At 37.9% G+C, this 20020-nt stretch overlaps 1 protein-coding gene across 1 annotated transcript in view; it reads left to right on the top strand.

Annotated features, from left to right (window-relative positions):
* VPS35L (VPS35 endosomal protein sorting factor like) overlaps positions 1–20020 on the top strand; it is a gene marked incomplete in the record, with an annotated part of 223044 nt that overhangs the window by 7949 nt on the left and 195075 nt on the right. Inside the window, 5 exon segments of the mRNA XM_072419014.1 lie at positions 5198–5297; positions 8078–8242; positions 12180–12296; positions 13438–13462; positions 19394–19470. Of these exon segments, the coding sequence (XP_072275115.1) occupies positions 5198–5297; positions 8078–8242; positions 12180–12296; positions 13438–13462; positions 19394–19470 (484 nt within the window).

Here is a 20020-nt window from a genome sequence, read left to right as displayed (position 1 = left end):
GTTGGGGGGGGGGGAGGGCTTATGGAGCTTCCCATGTTACAACAATGAAAACAATGCTGGTAAATGCAGCAATGGTTTAAAGAGCCTGTTCACCAATGCTAGAAGTCTAGCAAACAAGATAGGGAAGTTGAAAGCCTTAATGAGTGAGGAGAATTATGACTTAGTTGGTATTGCTGAATCCTGGCTTTGTGCTTCGCATGACTGGGCTGTCAATATTCCTGGGTATACTCTCTTTGGTAAAGACACCATCAGACAAAAGGGTGGTGGTGTCTGTCTGTATGTGAGAAGTGATCCAAAACTGAATCTGAAAGAAGAAATTGCGGACGGAACAAACCGATGGGGTTGAGGCATTATGGGTGGAGTTGAATGTGGGGTTGAATAACACACAAATAATTATTGGAGTCTGCTATAGCCCCTCCCCCCAGTGTTAGAAAATCTAGAAAATAGAAAATCAACTACTAGCACAGATACAAAAAGCAGCAAAAAATGGAAGTGTTTTAATCATGGGAGATTTCAACTTCCCTGACATTGACTGGAGTAATGGCACTACAGCACTACAGGAACAGCAAAAGGGAGGAAATTTTGTGAATTTAATACAAGATAATTTTATGGTATAGTTTATAGAAGCCCCAACTAGAAATGATACTCTGCTGGGCCTAGTTCTTTCTAACAATGCAGAGCTTATAACACATGTGCAAATAAAAGACAATCTGGGTATCAGTGACCATAATATGTTTTCATTTAATGTAATCTGTAAACAAGAAACAAAAACAGGAAAGATATTAAGTTTTAAGAGAGCAAAATTTCCATTAACAAGGGTGCCTCCCTGTGACTTGGACTGTAAGACAATATTGACCTCAAAGAACACTGATAAGAAATGGGAATGTTTCAAGTCTGTTCTACAAATGAAGGATCACCTTCATCATTTGAAACCTATAAAGAATATAACAAACTATGTAAAAAGGAGATAAAATGTGTAAAACTTCAAAATGAAGGACAGATTGCAAAGGAAAGTAAGGCAACCCCCCAAATTTTTTCAAATATAATAATAGCAAAAAGATCAGATCTGAGCATGTAGGCCCCTTAAAAAATGTTGCTGGGTTGGTAACTGGGGAAGGCAGATGTACTAAACACTTTTTTTTAGCTCTGTGTACACAAAGGAAAATGGCAGAGCTCAAGTCCAAATTCATATTAGCAATGTCACTGCCTTAAATGAGTCACAATGAATCAAGACTGATATGACTGAGAAACAGTTGGGCAAAATTTAGGTTCACAAAGCACCAGGACCCTATAGATTACATCCATGTGTCCTCAAAGAGCTGAGTTTGGTTATTACAAAGCCATTATTTCCAAATTAAGAGACTCTTAAGTCACTTGGCATAAGGCCAATGTGGTTCCTATCTTCAAAAGGGGGGCAAAGTCATTACCAGGTAACTACAGATCGGTTAGTTTGACGTCCACAGTTGTAAAGGTCCTAGAGAGTTTGATAAAGAACCACAGAGGAGTTTCTGATAATAAATAATATTGTAAGTGATAGCATGGTTTTAGGAAAGACCGAATTTGTCAAACAAATTTACTCTTTTTAGTAAACAGGTAGGGAGTGGAATAGCAGTCGTATAAAATATTCCCACAAACATTACAGTATACATAAATAATGCAAACACAATAAGGGATAAACTTTTGTGTTTACAATACAAAATCTCTTAGCAATGTATAGTATGGATTCTTCAATGTAAGGCTCTTGAAAATGAGGAATCGGCTTCCTCAGGAAGTAGTTTCAGCAACTACTATAGATTGCTTTAAGAAAGAGCTGGATGCTTTTCTGGAAGTACAGAATATAACTGGGCATTAAAGATTTAAAGTAAAGTAAAGATAACAGAGACTGTTGATCCATGGAATATCCAATTGCCTCATGGAATCAGGAAGGAATTTTTTTTTCCCTGTTAAAGCAAATTGTACCAAGGGTTTTCTTGCCTTCCTCTGGACCAACTATGTATGATAGGGTTTTATATCTGGGATATGTGTATTTCCTTAGTGGTTGAACTTGATGGACTTATGTCTTTTTTCAACCTAACCCACCATGTAACTATGTAAATAAAAAAAACAATGTACTATTTAGCAGTTTAGCAGTATTAGCCTTTTACCTGACCCAGTGCAGCAACACTCACTGTAATGTAACTAGGACAGTAACTCCAAGCAGCAGTGTGTTCAATGTAAGCTGCTATTCTGCTTTGAACAAACTTCCATTGTACCCGTTCATCCATCTCCTCATCTCTATTACATAGCTTTGCATATGTTTTGTACTTTACATAAGATGTTAAGGGTGATAATATTCAGGTTCAAAATTTATATGATTGAGAAAGAGCTGGGAAAAATTAAGGTTGACAAAGCACCTGGACCTGAGGGATTACATCCACGTGTCCTTAAGGAGCTGAGCTCCGTTATTTGAAAGCCATTGTTTTTAATTTTTAGAGACTCTTTAGTCCCTGGCAAGGTACCGATAGATTGGCGGAAGGCCAATGTGGTTTCTATCTTCAAAAATGAAGCCAAGTCATTACCAGCTAACTACAGACCCGTTAGTTTAACGTCCATAGTTGGAAAGGTCTTTGAGAGTTTGATAAAGAACCACATAGAGGAGTTTCTGCTAGGGAAATAATATTATAGGTGATAGTCAGCATGGCTTCAGGACAGACAGAAATTGTCAAATTTACTCTCTTATTCTGAGGAAGTAAGTATACAGGTGGCCAGTGGAATAGCAGTTGATATAGTGTGCTTGGACTTGCTAAAGCATTTGACACTGTACCCCACAGAAGGATAATATGCAAGTAAAAGGTTGATAGGTTTAGAAAAGTCAATCTGTAAATGGATAGAGAACTGGCTTAAAGATCACATCTAGAGAGTTGTAATTAATGATTCATACTCTGAATGGTCTAAGGCAGGGGTCTGCAACCTTTAAGACATAAAGAGCCACTTGGACCCGTTTTCGAAAAGAAAAAAAAACTTGGAGCCGCAAAACCATTATAAAACAAATCTAACACTGCATATATTGTTTCTTACCTTAATGCTATATACAGGATCATGCAGTTAGCTGTCAATCTGAAGAAAAAAAGGACCTCCTCTTTATGGCAGGCTCGGCAGCGGCAGTCTGGCGACCTCTCTGATAGGCTGGCGGCCTCTCTGATAGGCTGCCGGCCAGCGGAAGCACACATGTAATCCTCCGCGGCGACAGGGACGGTGACAGGTCAGGCGGCGCCTCCCATTCTTCAGGAGAGCGCCGCAGCCAGTCAGTGAAAGACTGCAGCCCGCGTGACACATTTCCGGAGCCGCGGAAAAGGCGAAAAAGAGCCGCGGGTTGCCGACCCCCGGTCTAAGGTTATTAGTGCTGTACCCCAGGGTTCAGTGTTGGGACCTTTACTGTTTAACATGATATAGAGTTTAGGATTAAGAGTACCATTTCTGTGTTTGCAGATGACACCAAACTATGTAATCGAATTCCATGAATGAAGTCCATACAGGATGTTTATAATCTACAAGCAGACCTGGATGTACTGTTTGATAGGGCAGCCAAGTGGCAAATGACATTTAATATAGATAAATGTAAATTTTTGCACATGGGAGCTAACAACATGCATGCTTCATAGTGTCTAGGGGAAATACATTTGGGGAAGTCAGAAATGGAAAATGATCGGGGGGTTCTGGTAGATCATAGACTTAATAACAGCATGCAATGCCAAGCTGCAATATCTTAAGCTAGTAAAGTACTTTCTTGTATTAAAAGAGGAATAGACTGCAGAGATGGAGACATAATCCTGCCCCTGTACAAAGCATTGGTCAGACCACATCTGGAATATGCTGTCCAGTTTTTGGCACCAGTTTACAAAAAGGACATTGTTGATTTGGAGAAAGTGCAGAGAAGGGCAACTAAATTAATAAAAGGAATGGAGGAGCTCAGCTATGAGGAGACATTAGCTGAACTGAATCTATTTTCCCTAGAGTAGAGACGTATAAGGGGGGATATGATCACCCTGTATAAATATATAAAGGGTCCATATAGAGAACTCTCTTCCCCATTATTTACTTTAAAATCATTACAAGGAACAAGAGGGCACTCTTTGCATCTGGAGAAAAAGTTTAAGCGCAGGATAAGGAAGGGATTCTTCACTGTAGGTCTGTGAAAATGTGGAATCAGCTCCCTCAGGAAATAGTTTCAACAACTACTATAGATTGCTTTAAGAAAAAGCTGGATGTTTTTCTAGAAGCACAGAAAATAACTGGGTATTAAGGCTTTAAAGTAAAAATAACAGTGACTGTTGATCCAGGGAACATCCGACTGCCACATGGAATCAGGAAGGAATTTTTTTTCCCCTGTTGAAGCACATTGTACCAGCATTTGTTTGCCTTCCTCTGAACCAACTGTGTCTTTTAGGGTTTTATATCTGGGATATGTTTTTCTTTCCTAGTGGTTGAACTTGATGGACTTTTTTCAACCTAACCTACTTTTTAACTCTAAATTTATGCAGGTTGAATCCTATTAAGGTAGTTTTAGAACCTATTATCTATTATATTAATTATGATTGGGATGTAATCTGCTGTTAGATAAAAGATGATTAGAATTGAGTCTCAATCTGCAGTTATATAATGTGACAATGTATATTTTAAACTGTACTGAAAGTGTCAATACAATCCCCTGAGGAAGGCGAAATGCGACGGGAATTTGAGTCAAACACTATTGTGTATTTAGATATTGGTGTAGCACTGTAAAACACAAATTTGATAGAAACCACTGTAAGTTAACATAGACACCATTGTATGATGAAATATTAGGACTAGTAGTTTTATGTTGGCAATAAAACTATTAGGGTTTGAATCAAAATAAATATCACTATTTTATTATAACTAAACTATAGCAGAGTAAATGCTTTTTTCCCTTTTAAGAAAGAGGTTCTTTATTTTGGACCTATACTTTGCAACAGTTCGGTCAGAATTGCTTTTGTTCCTTATCCAGGTGAAACTTTCTCTGATGGAGGAGGCAAGCTTCCTATTAAATGCTGGAAACAGATACAAATCCTTATTTTTAAAGTCAAGGGGGTTACAAGTCACTAAAAATCATACAAAAACTTAGGAGATGTTGGGGGTGTTTGGTGGTATTAAATGGTTAAGATATCTTATTGCTTTAATTTATTTCTTCTGATTTCAGGCACTCTCGGGACAGAGATTATGCAGAAGAGCTAAAATCATGCAGGCTGCAAAGATTTCCTGTAGAATATGGAGATTATCACCCTTTAAAAGCCATAACTGTAAGTTGTTATTGTGTTTGTAAAGGACTAGAAAGGTTATCGCCTGAATGGAAAGTGAGAGGGAATATTTCCGATGGAGCCATGGATAGCAGTAAAACCTGACAGTAGTTTTTACTTTACCCTTTTTATTCAAAACTAGATAAAAACAATTTACTCAGGTCAGATTGGGAGTTTTAAAACAAACACAGAGTGCAATGGATCTAGGCCACTAAAAACAGATCCTGTTTTTTTTAAATGCTTATAGAGGGTTTTCAAATTACTCGGGGGGATAAGGATATGGCTGTATCAGTCCAGTGCATCCATGTACCTGTTGGTAAGTATGGGATGTAACCAGGAGGGAATCAGATGAGGTTAAGGAAATACCAGATAAGAGTAGTGAAATATTTGCTTGGATTCTGTAGCACTAAGTGTCTGCCTAATAAAGGTATAACAGTTTTGGAAGAAAGTGGCATGGTTGTTATCTTTTTCATTCACCTCCAAAAAATACTTAAGAGTCTAGTTTGGTGGGTGTGTGTATGCACTGTAACATGACGGCAGCTAGAAAGCATAGGGAGACCTCCGTCTGGGTCTCAGCCGGAGGTCATGTGTCTTGAAACAGGACAATGACCCAAACATATGTAAAAAAGCACCTTGAGTTTTGAAGTGGCCAGCAATGAGTCCAGATCTAAATCCCATAGAGCACAAAAATAAAACAACAAAAATAGCAGTTGGTAGCAGGAACCCTTCAAATCTGGGAGACCTGGAGCAGCTGGCAAAGGGAGAGTGGTCCAAAATTCCAGTACAGAGTTGTAAAAGACTCATTGATTGTTACAGAAAGCGATTAACATCAGTTATTTCTTCCAAAAGGGTGTGCTACCCTTTTGAGGGTGCCAATAATTTTGTCCAGGCCATTTTTGAAATTTTCTGTGGAATGTCTGTGTTTGTCTTTTTTTCACTGCTTTTTGAATTCTTCCAGTGCCAACAAAAGAAATAAATAAACATGACAATACCAAAGCATTTAAAATTTCAACAATTTTCTGAGAGAAGTGGTGCATTTTCTGACATAAATGCAAGGGTACCAATAATATATACTTATTTATACAATAGGACCCTGTAAGCCAATTGTTTAACAAAAACCTGTAATAGCCAAGCAATGTTTACAGTTTCAAATGCTTTTTTCTGTGTTAATTTCTGTGATTGGCATACTCCAGAACTGCTAGAACCCTTTGAATGTTGGTCACCACCAACCTGCTCTAGACAAATCCTAGCAGTGTTTGTTCTTCTGGAGTGAGGAGAGAGGGTATATAGGTAGGTTTCAATAATGGACACAAGGATAAAGGGACAATACTTTTCCCTTGCAGGTTCTGAAGAAATGTTAGTGCATTCTGTGCATTCTGAAGAAATGTTAGTTGAAATGTTACTTAAAGCTGACCCAAACTTCCAAAACCATAAAACACCAGGAGGTAGTACTTTTTCACAATAGAGACATCCAATGTCTCTTTTGTCACATGCCTAACTCCCTGGCTCCTAGTGGCATTTTGTTTCTGCTTTAAACTATGGCATGCAACATGTAGCCTAGGGCTTGGCTCAGTGTGGCGTTACCGCACAAGCTGGAAGACAACGGGGACAAGGTATCTCTTGTGCAAGAGTTACATAATTTAATCAGCCAGGGGGATTGCTATATCCGCAAACGTCCAAAGGATTCTTGCAAATGGGCAGGTAACATTTTTCGAATTGCAGAATAAACATTACCCCCCCCTTCTGAAGCAAGCATCCCTCCTCAATTTTAGAATACTAGATTAATTTCACCCCCATCTTGTTTTAAATGCTTGTAACGTCAAAATCCCTCAATCCACGGATCCAAATCCGTCTGAAAATTTGCAAATAGTTCTGGAGTCTGGCCACCATATTCTTGTTACCCAGAATCAGATTCCATATTACTTTCCTCTTCACTTTCACCATGGAAGGCATGTCAGACCACCAAGACTTACCCAAAGTGTGCTTCGCAGCCGTAAATACAAACCATATGAGTTGAAATTCACTCTTGGAGATTTTCAGGGGGAGCAACATCAAAAGCGCCTTAAACAGGTCTTTATGAATACCTCTGCCCAAAAGGGTATAGATAATCTGGTAAACCCCCATCCAAAATGTTTTGATTTTGGGGCAGTGCCACCAAATGTGGTACAGAGTTCCTGCCAATCTCCAGCCACGAAAACAACATCCAGTGTAGTCGGGGTGGTATGCCGCATGTCTAGTGAGAACCAAATACCAGCAGAGGAGAAGCTTCTAATTGGCTTCATGATACGATACATTGGGAGTACCATGTGCTGCAGAATCCCACATTTGTTGGCCCTGTACCTCGTCTAACACCCGTCCTAATTTTCTGGTAGTTTTGAAAAAATGTTCCTAGGGGAACTTTAATTTGTACTGATCCGCATGCAGTTACTATATTATTTTAGATTAGGAGTTTTGTCTGCTAGAGTTTCCTTTGTGTAACAGTTCAGCCAGTCACCATGGCATGGTATAATTAGCACGTATGAGCATCCAGCTTGCTAACATTTTAACATTTTAAGCCTATGCTGAGAAGTGTTTTCTTCCTTTTGAGAAATTATTTTCCTACACCACTACTATCTGAACAAATACTACCCATCAAAAAACAGCTTCCTTTTCTGTAATGGTGATTGCTAAAATCTGAATAAGCTAAACCAAATCTCTTGCATCTGATCCCCTTTTTAATTATCTTGTTTGGATGGACTTTGAAAGTATGCAGAAATTCAAAAATTATTTTTTTTTTTATCCAGGTCACAGAGTCCAGATCTAAAAAATTAAGCCGTAAAGAGAGCACATCTTCCAGTTCGTCCACCTGTTCATCTAATTCAAATATGGATCCCTTAAACAGTGTCCTGGATGGAACTGACCCCTTATCTATGTTTGCTGCAATAGCTGAGCCACTGGCAATTAATACGGTAAGAATAATTTTAAATTCACTGGAACATTTAAGGTATTTATTCATAGTTATACATTTTTTGATACACAAATCATCCAGTCTTGTTACAATAGCACCTGGTAATACATGTGATATTTTAGGTAGCAAAACATTTAGTTCTTGAAATGTGTTGAAAGCAGGAAAATTTAGAAAGCATAAGGATCTGAGGCACTTTTAAAATAGGCCATATGGTAAAGGCCAGGTGGCAGAGTCCAAACACCCTTAAAACAGCAGGTCTTGTGGTTGTTTCTGTTTTGTAGTGCCTTTGATGGTTTTGTTACAATGTACAAAAAGCCCAGTCTAAACAGTTGTCTGATGACAGCCAGGTAGCTGCTAAAAAGAGCAGGGGGAGAACCCTTATACCTATGGAAAGTGGCCCAAGGAAGGACAACTGGTGAACTTGGGACAGTCATGGGTGTTCAAGGCTCTGGGTCTCAAGTGTTCAAAAGCTGGTTGCCAGGCCTGGTGTATTTGGATACGGTGGAAGGTGGCATGGGTGGGGCAGAAGTATTCCATCCAATGCTTTTATCCTTTCCATTATGAGAAGATATTACAAATTGGAATTGCTACATAAGACTTGATAGGACTTTTTCTTTACAAAACTTCCCTCAGAACCAGGGTTGGCCCTGGTCATTAATTGGTCCTTGTGAGAACTTTTATTACAAAAAGTGATAGTATCTGTCCCACCATACCAGGTGGCTGAAACATTTTATTCCCTTGGGAGTTCAGACTTGTAAACTCTAAGTCGCTGAATAGAGTGGTCAAATACAGAAGGTTCAGAATAGAAAGCAAATAAGGAGTTTATAATTGCCTGTCACCATAGGGGTTGGTAGCAAACCTTGATTCCAAAAATACCTGCTTACATGTACCAGTTAACCTGGACCAGCAATAGTTTCTTTGTTTTGTGATCACAAATGGACAGTCAACCTATGCTTTTCAATTCAAACACATGGCACAAACCACTCAAACCACATAGCAATTTGTCTTTCTTTGATACCAATTCTAATTGGTCAATCAAGCAACTCCTCACTAAAAAAAGGTTTCCATGGTATCAGCCAAGCTGGGCCCACAAAAAAAGCAAAGAAGGAAGGCTATGGAAGACCATCAATTCTGGGCAATAACTTATGACTTCAGTCATCCGGGAAGTGATTTTGGCCCACACCCTTTCCAGACCTCTCTAGTTTGGTATGGTAACGTGTGATAGATGACACTAGAGTCTGGACAAGCCCCTTTTTGAAAAGAATAGTCGAAAAATCTCTAGTTGATTGAAATGGCTCAATGAAGAGTATAACTACTTGCTGCAGCACCTGGGTTTGGGGACCTGACTGAGCGAAGAAGCAGCCAAGGGATGGGAGATACCTCATTCAGGGTCAGAGCTTCAAATGACAGAGAAAAATTTATAGCAGAAGCCATTTTTTTTTTGTCCCAAAGTTATGGACATATCTTAGGTTTTTTTAGCTTCTTGTGGTCAATTGGGGTCTTTCTGAAAAGTGGATCCCCTAGTAACATATCAGGAAGCCCAGGTGGGAAAAATCCTTTTCTCTAAACCTGACCAGAGGTTTGAAGGGGCTGAATGTACTAGTGGCGTCATGCAGTGTGATCTTAGTGGCCTCCTGCTGGCTATAAAGGGCTTGGTTATCGATTATGCAATAGTTGATGGAAATACCTCTTCTGCTTTACAGGGAAGACCTTCTATTTGAAAATTTGAAATAACTGCTACCCAATAGGTGAATGGACACTAGAAAACAAAACAGAAAAAGCTAACACCTCTAGAGACCAGCTTGGTTTATTTTTTTTCAAAGCCAGGGTGTATCTTACTTAGTTAGATTTGCTGAGTCATGTTTTTAATGTGAGAGCCTGAACATTCTGTCAGTTGCAGGGTCCTTCTTTCTAGTATCGCCTTTCAGAAAAAAAAAAAGACAAGACACTCAAACTTTATTTTTAAGGCAAAAAAAAAAAAAAAATTATAAAACGTGGTTTATTGGCTCCAATAGGGGAAAAATTCCTTTCTGATCCCGTAGGGCAAACATATGGTCCCTGGATCAGCTGTTTTTTATTTCAAAACATTAATACCCAGTTAAATTCTGTGCTGCTAGAAAAGCATCCAACTTTTTTCTTAATGCAATCTATAGAACTTAAACTACCTCCTAAATAAGCATTATCAACAATTTTCACCTTACTAAAATTCTACCAGACACAAAGAGTGCCCCTTTGTCCTTTGCAATGACCTTAATGTGAATAATTGGGAAGCGTGTTCTCTATTTGGACCATTTACTACTACCACATACTACTAGTAACAGCAATCAGGATCGCTTTTGCAGTCCTGTAGTATGTGTTCTGGATAGAGTTTCTCTATCCAAGAACACATACAGCTAGTAAAAGGGCTTGAATAGGTGCTCGAATGGTGTTCGAATTCTGCATTCAATCACCCGAACAATATCTCACTATTCAAACAAATAGCTGTTGAATCGAATAATGAGATATTCGACCAACACTACTAATAACCTTAGACTATTAGATTATGGATTATTAATCACTACTCTCTGAATGCGGTCTTTAGGCCAGTTTATATCCATTTTAAATTTAATTTTTCAAACCTATAGACCCTAATTTGTATATTAACAGTCTGTGGGGTATTGTGTCAAATGCTTTTGCCAAGCCCACATACACTATATCAACTGCTACTCCACTGTCTACCTGTTTAGTTACTTCCTCATAAACAGAGAGTACATTTCTTTGACAACTTTGGTCTTTTTTGAATACATGCAGACTATCACCTAAATCGGCGGTCGCCAACCGGTGGTCTGCGTTTTTGGCCACTGCACCCCCGAGCGAGGTCAGGAGAAGGACCCCGCTGGGGGGACGCACACTGGCTAAAGCCGAAGACCAGATCCCAGGCTCGGGGGTTGGCGGGTTGTGGCATCATGATGTCACTAAAGGGGAAGTTTCCTCCCCTTTGAGTGACACCCTACTTCTCGTGCATGCCCGATCCGGAGCCGGTAAATTTAGTCAGTCTTAAAACGTTGGCTACCACTGACTTATTATTTCCTAATGTGTGTTTTTTTTTTTTTATCAAACTCATTAGGATCATTTAAAGGTAGCAAAGTCATTACCAGGTAACTACGGACCTTAAGAAAGGCACAGCATACTCTGTTGATGCTTATTCAACAGTATTACTCATTTTATCAGATGTGTACAATAGTCCATAACAACAGCTGCTCCAACAGAAAGTTTACAAAACTCTGTTTTCCCCAGGGAGTGCTCATTGTCATCTTCTGCAAAGAATCTGGTAGGGAGAAAAGCTGACATCTACACACATCTTCAGAAAATATCAGCAAAGGCATTTGGCTCTATGGTGTCTCTATATATTATCCTAAGAATATTTTGTATACCACCATCTGCTTTCTGCTCTCATGACATTTCGGGGCATCAACAACTATTTTTACCTATAATTATTAGGTTACTACAATCCAGACAAGAATGAGAAGGATTATACAATATGAGCAAGAGGATGTTTTTTTTCCCTAATTACCTCCAATACATGCAATTGTTTTATTTTTTTTCTATTTTATTTTCTGAAAATGTAAACTCTTGGGTAGCTCTTTAGTAGTAGCACTGGAAATCCATGCTACTTCTGTTGCAGTGGAGATTGCCCCATTCCATTAGTGGAGGTTGCTCCATGCACATTGGGTCTGTGTTCAGTCACTGACATCTGCTTGCAGCAATACTTGACCGCCAACATCAACATCAACTCTCTGGTTTTGTGTCCAGGTTATTCTCTCTTTAACACCCTGTGGTAGGTCGTGGTTGTGGTTCTTGCTAGCAAGGCACTTCAAACCATGACCTTTTAATATGCTATTTCTGTTGTATTTTAAGTGTTGGTTTACTCTATTATCACTAGAATTTTCTGTGTTTAGGATTCCAGCAGAAAAAAGTGTGTGAAAGAAGAATATTTAGGAAGTGACTTTGAACCGTGGGCAAACAAACGTGGGGAGATTTTGGCCAGATACACCACAACTGAAAAACTTTCCATTGTAAGTTTATCATACTGTCATATACATTGTAGTTTCAGGTAAACATTTGAACAGTGTCTTGCATAATATGACTGTCAGTATGTTTTTCCATATGGCATGTTTTATTTATTTATCTATATATATATATATACATACACATATATATATATATATATATATATATATATATATATATATTTATAAACAAGTGCCAATTTCCCTGCCCATTTGTGAGATTCTGTACCTTTATATAAAGTAAAAATTGTGGTGATAGGTCTGCTTTAAATCTTTAGAAAAAAAGTTCCATTCACTTTCTTTAGGTGTAACAGGTTATTGTGACTTTTTAATGTACATATGTAAAAAACCACTTTTGCAAATATACTTTATATTTAATTGCCAGTAATCCTACTATTAAAAATATCATTCTGATTGCAACTATATCTCTGAACAATATCTCTGAATATATATGCCAAATTAGTAAATCATTTACAGAGAGGAGTTCTAAAGAGATCAGAGATTCTAATTTATAGTTTTTGTATCAGCAAATTACTATGTATGTTTTCAATTATTTCTTTAAAAGCCTAGATAGTAAAATAAGCCTAAACCTTTAAAAATTCTGGACAATTTTTATGCTTGTGTTAATGATAAGAAAATCAAGGATCTGTACACACACACACGATTATTGTCGTAGTGACAAAAGAACTAGAATGTACAGTGCTGTTCTGCTCTATGTAGAGGGGAGAGAGAAGAAGAAGCAAATGGCACCATTGGGCAAAACTTGGGTCAGAGAAGGTTTTGGTGAATACTGAGTGGCCTATTATGGGTGATAAATTGGATGGGTGGGGTAATAGGTGTGGTTTAGGGTAAATAGGCATGTTTCTATCTGTTGATATTTATTCATTTATCTTATTTTATTTTTTCACAATGAAAACATGTTAAAACATTTACTTCTTGACAATGTAGCTTAAGGAGTGGATTTATTGTATTTCCTAGAGTGATTTTTTTTTTATATATATAAAGCCTATTGCTTTATATATATTAAAAAAAAATTGTTAGCATTCCCAAAAATTACAGTTGACATACTTGTTTTTGCAATTGTAATTGTTTTATGTTTGTTATATCTGTTAATAAACTGTTTTATATTTGTGGGCTTTCTTTATAGAATCTCTTCATGGGTTCCGAAAGAGGTAAATAATTATTTTTTTTCTATTTTTCAATGTTTTAACAGGAATTAAAGTCTAACGATATAAACATAATAATAGGTTTGACCAGTTTGCTATTATATGTTCATATATAAACTCAGAATGCCATTAGAAATAGAATCTTGATTAATACCCAGTTTTTACCTTTTGACTGCTATTCTTTGGTAATTTCTCTAGTCTTCGTCACTGGGGTTTGACAGGTCGTGGAGTAGTGCAATTATAATTTTAGCTTGTTAAACACTACATGAGGACACTTTGTCATCCACTGGTGGCCAATAACCTTGGGCAGAAGATCAAAAGCAGATGGCCCGTAATATCCAATTCAAAAGAACAAAATACTTAAACCTGTAATAAAGGGGAGGGGGAGATATACAGAATGGGTCCATGTGATTTTTTTTCATTTTAGTGGAAATCAACAACAGTACATACAAATATGGAAAGCAATTCATCCGGGAATAATACATCAGGAGAGCTGTGGCTACACAAGGAAAAAATAAAAGCACACATATTACACTGTGAACAATCAAACACGATTTACAAGATATGCCAGGGTACAAATCAATCAGGTGACACAGTGGGAAGGCTATATTTACAAATTGTCATCATAGCAAAAGCAAAAATCGAGCCACATAGACACAGGTGCCTCCTGTAATCTGAGGAATCTACAAATGATTTTCAATAAAATCAAACTTTTTATTCCAGTCATGAGGGGCTATTTTTTTAACAATAAGGAACCACTGAGCTATAGGGGGACAGGCGGGGGCGAACTCTAATTCAGCAGGATACAGAGTTTTGCTGCATTCAGCAGATGCCTGACCACTGAGATTTTATAGAATTTAAGAGAAAAGGGTCTGTGTTGTAACAAAAAGAAAGTAGGCTGGTCTGGGACAGTGTATTCCGTAAAATTGTGAATAATCCCGGCACTGTCGTCCAAAATGGTTTCGGTATTGGAAAAGATCAGAATATGTTGATCATAAAGCTCAACCCCTAATCATATGACTAGCTGCAGTCAGATACCCGAGGATAGATCATTTAGAGGCCATTTAGATAATAGATCATTTAGAGGTCATTGCCATCTGGTAAGTATATTTTGTAAATAAGTTCTTTGAATCTGCTGCTGACTGAGGTGTGATGGGATAGCCAAAAAATTTTTCTGTTCTTGAGGGGTGTCCAGAGTGATGTCCAGTTCCTCCTCCCTCAGGTGGGGCACTTAGGTAACAATATGTGTCTAACAGGTCATGTCTGAGCCCAGCTCTGCATAGAGGGATTCATATGTGGTGAGTGGCCTAGCATATTCTCTACTGGGGGTATTGAATGCAGGAAATGGGCCACCTGCCAGCTCCATGTGATTTGTATTATTTTGCCCTTTTAAATGTTTTAAAAATAACATACTATGGATGTGTTTACTTTGACTAATTGTATTGACATTTTATTGATTACCTTTTAATTGGGTTTCGTGTGTCCTCAGATAAACACAGGTACCTTGATTTATATTTTATCATTTTCCAACTCGCTAATTTAAAGAGACAGCTATGCAAACTGCATAGATTTGAATTCCTCTAATGAACCAGTCCAATTTTTACATTTCTGCTGAGGGCTCATTTACTTAGTGGTACCTTTGCTACTTTTTAGGTTATACTACTTCGCCACTACTTTTTACCTGTATTGCTAATTTGCTGTTTATTTATAAGCAGGAGCCTTTTCTTTATTTATTTTTCTTAACAAGCGTTGCAACATGCTGGCTCTTTGTATAATGCTGCAATGGGCTGCACTTTTAATGCAGTATGCAGGTAAACTAAGCTTGTTGAGAATAGATCTAGTCTTGTTTTTATACTGGACCTGTGTTGAGAAACACAGATTACTGCATTTGCTGTGAATAAACCTGTAATGTTGGTGTGAAACAACTTCTTTTAAATGTAGTATAGCAGATCTAAGCCATGCCTGTTCTGTGACAGTGAACCACCATTTTCACTTTCTGCTTGTGATGTTAGGCCATTTTGATTGGCTGGGCTGGGGTGACGTAACTCCTGCTAAGGCAAGTGGGAGATCATTTAGTCCCTGCCAGTACAGTGGCAGTTTTTTTTTTTTTTGATTTAAAGGTCAGGCAGGTGAGAATGCTTATTGCAAAAGGGGCATTGCCTGCCTTTTTCTGCAGTATGCAGTATTAACCTACCTGATTGAATATTTTAGGATTTGGTGCCAAGTTTGTTTTCAAAGTGGAACTTAAACTTAAGTTGGTGTGGGAGAGCATCTACCAAAATATTTACTAATTATGGGACATGCTCCCCCCCCCTCATTTTTTTAACCCCCTGCAGGGCACTTTAAGGATCCACTACCACTGCCTTGACTAGCCAGCAAGTTTAGAGCTTTTTGTTTTCTTATTTTCCTGTCGTGTGATGGTGCTTGAACAGTGAGAGAGGGCCGTGGGTAGAGAAGAAGGTCAACATACAGTTACATACATATAATGAATATGTTCTTTTTTATGGATGCAAGCTAACACAACCAACCAGTACCACTAAAGAGAACTGATATTCCAGTGAGAATACATTTCTAATATTAAGCCTGTTGTTAGAGTTTAGGTCAGCTTTAACTTCTTTTACTTCATGCCTTACTAAAAAATGCAAAGGAAAACAATAAACTCCCACTGATTCTGATATCAGCTTACCAACTGGGAAGTAGAGTGATTGCAAATTTCCTAATTACATTAAAACAAATACAATTTCAAATATGAAAATATTAACAGTTATTTTAAGGTCAACATCACAATAAAAATAATTTCAAAATAAATTAATTTGTATGGGGAGGGTAAATCTATCTAGCAATTTATTCTATAGAAACTTAGAGGTACAGAGGGCTATGAGGTTTGTTAAATCAAGACCCAGTTTTGCCATTGAGCACACAGTACAGAATTTGTCTTAATGATGCCAAACCTTTGGGGCTTATATATCCCCATCTTGTACAGGGGGCTGGTTACAGGTCCCCAGATAACTTGCCTGCACTCCCACTTCTTAAACTCTTTGCTATTCCCTACCTTCTCTCACTGTTTGGGTTGTGATCATGTCATCCACTGGGCTGTTGCTCTGTTAATACTGCCATACTATGACTCTATATTGATAAGTGTCTTGAAAAGCTGGTTTTATGTTAAATTGTATTTGTAATGAGTTCAGGATGATATGTGCCTTTTTCCTCTAATCTCTTATATTAATTTCTTACTTATTGCCATAACATAGTTGTTATTTTAATCCTCACATTCTGTGTGGTCTCTTCCTTGACAAACTACTTTTAATTAGGCTTCGGGTGTGCACATGCTCTTCCTGACCTGAGTACCACTTCCCCCCACCTAGGTAAATCAACCTTTAAGACTTAAATTTGAATTTGTCCAAAATAAGAACTTTAGCTTTCTATAGGACTGTTTTTAAACCTTTTCTACTGTCCCCCTTTTTCCTTTTCTTATTGCCCTTTTTTTCTTATTGTCTTTTGTTTTCCCTGAATCCTCTGCTCTCTACCCCCATTCATTTTTTCCACCTTGCTCCCACTCTCTGTTCCACCTCTCCTCTCACCCATTCCTTTATCTAAAGATCCCTCCCGCCCTAGTAGGACTGCTTAAGGTACCCCATTTATTTTAGAGAAGTAGTTACCTTTTGTTCAGTGTGGCACTACAATTCACATCCATTAATGCTAAAGGTCTAAATGCCCCCACTAAACCGTCGATTCATAGTTACATAGTTAGGTTAAAAAGGGATATCTATCGAGTTCAATCATTAGGGAAATAAACATAATCCAGATAAAAACCCTAAAGATATTGATCAAGAGGAAGGCAAAAAAATCAATTTGCTCTGGTTCAATTTGCTCCAATAGGGGAAAAACATTCCTTTCTGATCCTGTGAGGCAATAGGATGGTCCCTGGATCAACTGTTTCTGTTATTTGTACTTTAAAACTTTAACCAAGTTAATTTCTGTGCTTCTAGTTAAAATCCGGCTTTTTTTTTTCTTAAAGCAATCTAAAGTTCTTGTTGAAACAACTTCCTGAGGGAGCCTATTCCACATTTTCACAGACCCTACTGTGCAGAATCCCGTCCTTTTGCGGAAACTAAATTTCTTTTCCTCCAGACACAAATAGTGCCCCCTGTCCTTTGTAATGAACTTAAAGTGAATAATTGGGAAACAAGTTCTATATATGGACCATTTAGGATGATCATATCCCCTCTTAAACGTCTCTTCTCAGGAGAGATAGTTCAGTTAATCTCTCTTCATAGCTCAGCTCCTCAATTCCTTTTATTAGTTTAGTTGCTCTTCTCTGCACTCTCTCTAATTCCACAATATTCCTTTTGTAAACTGGTGCCCAAAACTGGACTGTATATTCCAGTTGAGGTCTGACCAATGCTTTAGGTACAGGGGCAGGATTGAGAGGTTAAGACCGAATGCCTGCTGCAAATATGCTAATAAATTTGCTAAAGCCCTAGTTACCGCCATTCTTTTGAAACAAGCCTCTACCTACATCCCTTCCTTCTTTAACTCTTCCGGTAAACTTCTGCATAAGACAAATGACAGATGCCTTTCACACGTTCTATCACAATCTTTATAATATATCTTCCACCTTGGGTCCTACATCGCCTGGTAGTAAAGAATCCCTCATTATGGCTCATTTGCATGCATCAGGTCTTTCATCACTTTCTATTATATTGGATATTGGAGTCTCCACCCCATTAGTATCTGCAGGGTTCCCTGAGACTCAAAGCTACAATTGTTTCCTTAGCAAATAATAAAGTCTCCTATAGTGTATGTTAAGCGCTTGTAGACAAGTATGAGTGTCTTGACGCCTGACATGTTTCACCCTGTGGGCTTCCCCAGGGGGTTGTGACAACCATATGAAAAACTAACAAGTATAAGGTATAACATCAATTAATTGAAAAATATTTATTTTGTTTTATTGCTGAATTTGACTCACAAACATAAAGTACCGTATTTTGCGCCGTATAAGACGCTCCGGAATATAAGACGCACCCGATTTTAAAGGAGGAAAATCTAGAAAAAAAGATTCTGAAAGATTATTCCCCTTTCTGATCACTCATGTGCCATTCAAATTCCCTTTCTGATCACTCTGTACCTTTCAAATTCCCTTTCTGATCACTCTTTGTCATTCAAACTCCCCTTCTGATCACTCTGTCATTCAAATTCCCCTTCTGATCACTCTGTGCTTTTTTTCTATTGTACGGCAGTTAGGACAGGGAACAGCAGGTGGCGCTGTGTCGGCTTCTTTCGCTTTGCTTTACAGACAGGAGAAAACACGATGCTGGCAGAGGAGAGAAGAGAGACACGCTGCAGCCAGAGACACACGCAGGATCGGGTATCGGGTGAGTATAATATTTTAATTATTTTTTTTTAACACATTTGTTGTATAGGACGCACTAACTTTTCCCCCCCAGTTTTGGGGAAGAAAAAGTGCGTCTTATAAGGCAAAAAATACGGTAAGTTAGATATTCAACAACACTTTCGGGATATACGGTTATTACATAGTAATGTCCAAAAACTTCTGTGTTTCATTAAATAAACAAAAGAATCTGATGTTGCTAAGTAATGGAAAGTAATAGTCAAAAATTATCTGTTGTGGACGTGTATACACACACACATACATACACCTATGCAAAGTTGTGTACATATATGTGTGTAGAAATATGCATATATGCAAATCATTTTTATCTTCAAACCCACAGAATATGAGTGTGAAATCCATTATGTCTTAATATGAAAACAAAAATCTGTTTTTGTATTCAACTTTGATGTATAAGGTGGAGCAATTCCTTGTTATTTATTTATTTATTTTATTTTTTTTAACTCCTTTATATTGTAGATCCTTTTCAATGGCTTTTTGGGTTATGAAATTGTGTAAGGCCTTAAAATCTATGTTTGTTTCAGGCAAGCCTGCTACATCAGGATCTGCAGTTTCAGAAAAAGTAAGGACTCGGCTTGAAGCACTTGATGATCTGGAGGAAGTGAGTACCACTTTGCCGTTTTACTAGTAAATAAGGATTTAGTTAATGTTAAAGCCTTTCTTTTTCTAATGCATGCTTGAATGATTAAAGTTGTATGTTTTTTTTCTCTTGGCACACTTTTGGGCTGGTTAACCAAAGCTTGAGAAAACAACTATCATAAGAAATTGATTGAATTAAACAGTAATTCAGCCACATTCAGATCTCACTAGTTAAAAAATATATTGCTCTTGTCAAGGTAAAGCACAGGTCCCAGCAGAGGTCTCCCTGAGCAGACACAGCATGTGCTGCTACAGAGCATAGGAAAGGCTTGAAAGATGTAAAGACTACATATTTCTTTTTTGTCCATCTAAAAACCGTGATGTGGCTAAACCAGAAATTGTTTTACAGACTACTTTAAATCATGCCAGAGTATCTTGGAAAAGAGGGGTGTGCTGCCTTCATTGCATCTTAGCCGAGACAATAGTATTGATGTACATTAGCTTTTCTACTGCCCTCTAGTGGTTGTTTTTTTTGTAAGCAGTCTTTGCATAATATATTCTAGCCAGCAACA

The sequence above is a fragment of the Pyxicephalus adspersus genome, chromosome 7 (genome assembly GCF_032062135.1).
Source record: "Pyxicephalus adspersus chromosome 7, UCB_Pads_2.0, whole genome shotgun sequence".
Classification (NCBI taxonomy): Eukaryota; Metazoa; Chordata; class Amphibia; order Anura; family Pyxicephalidae; genus Pyxicephalus; species Pyxicephalus adspersus.
The sequence above is the reverse complement of the archived record's forward strand: the minus strand, read 5'-3'. Positions and strand labels throughout refer to the sequence as shown.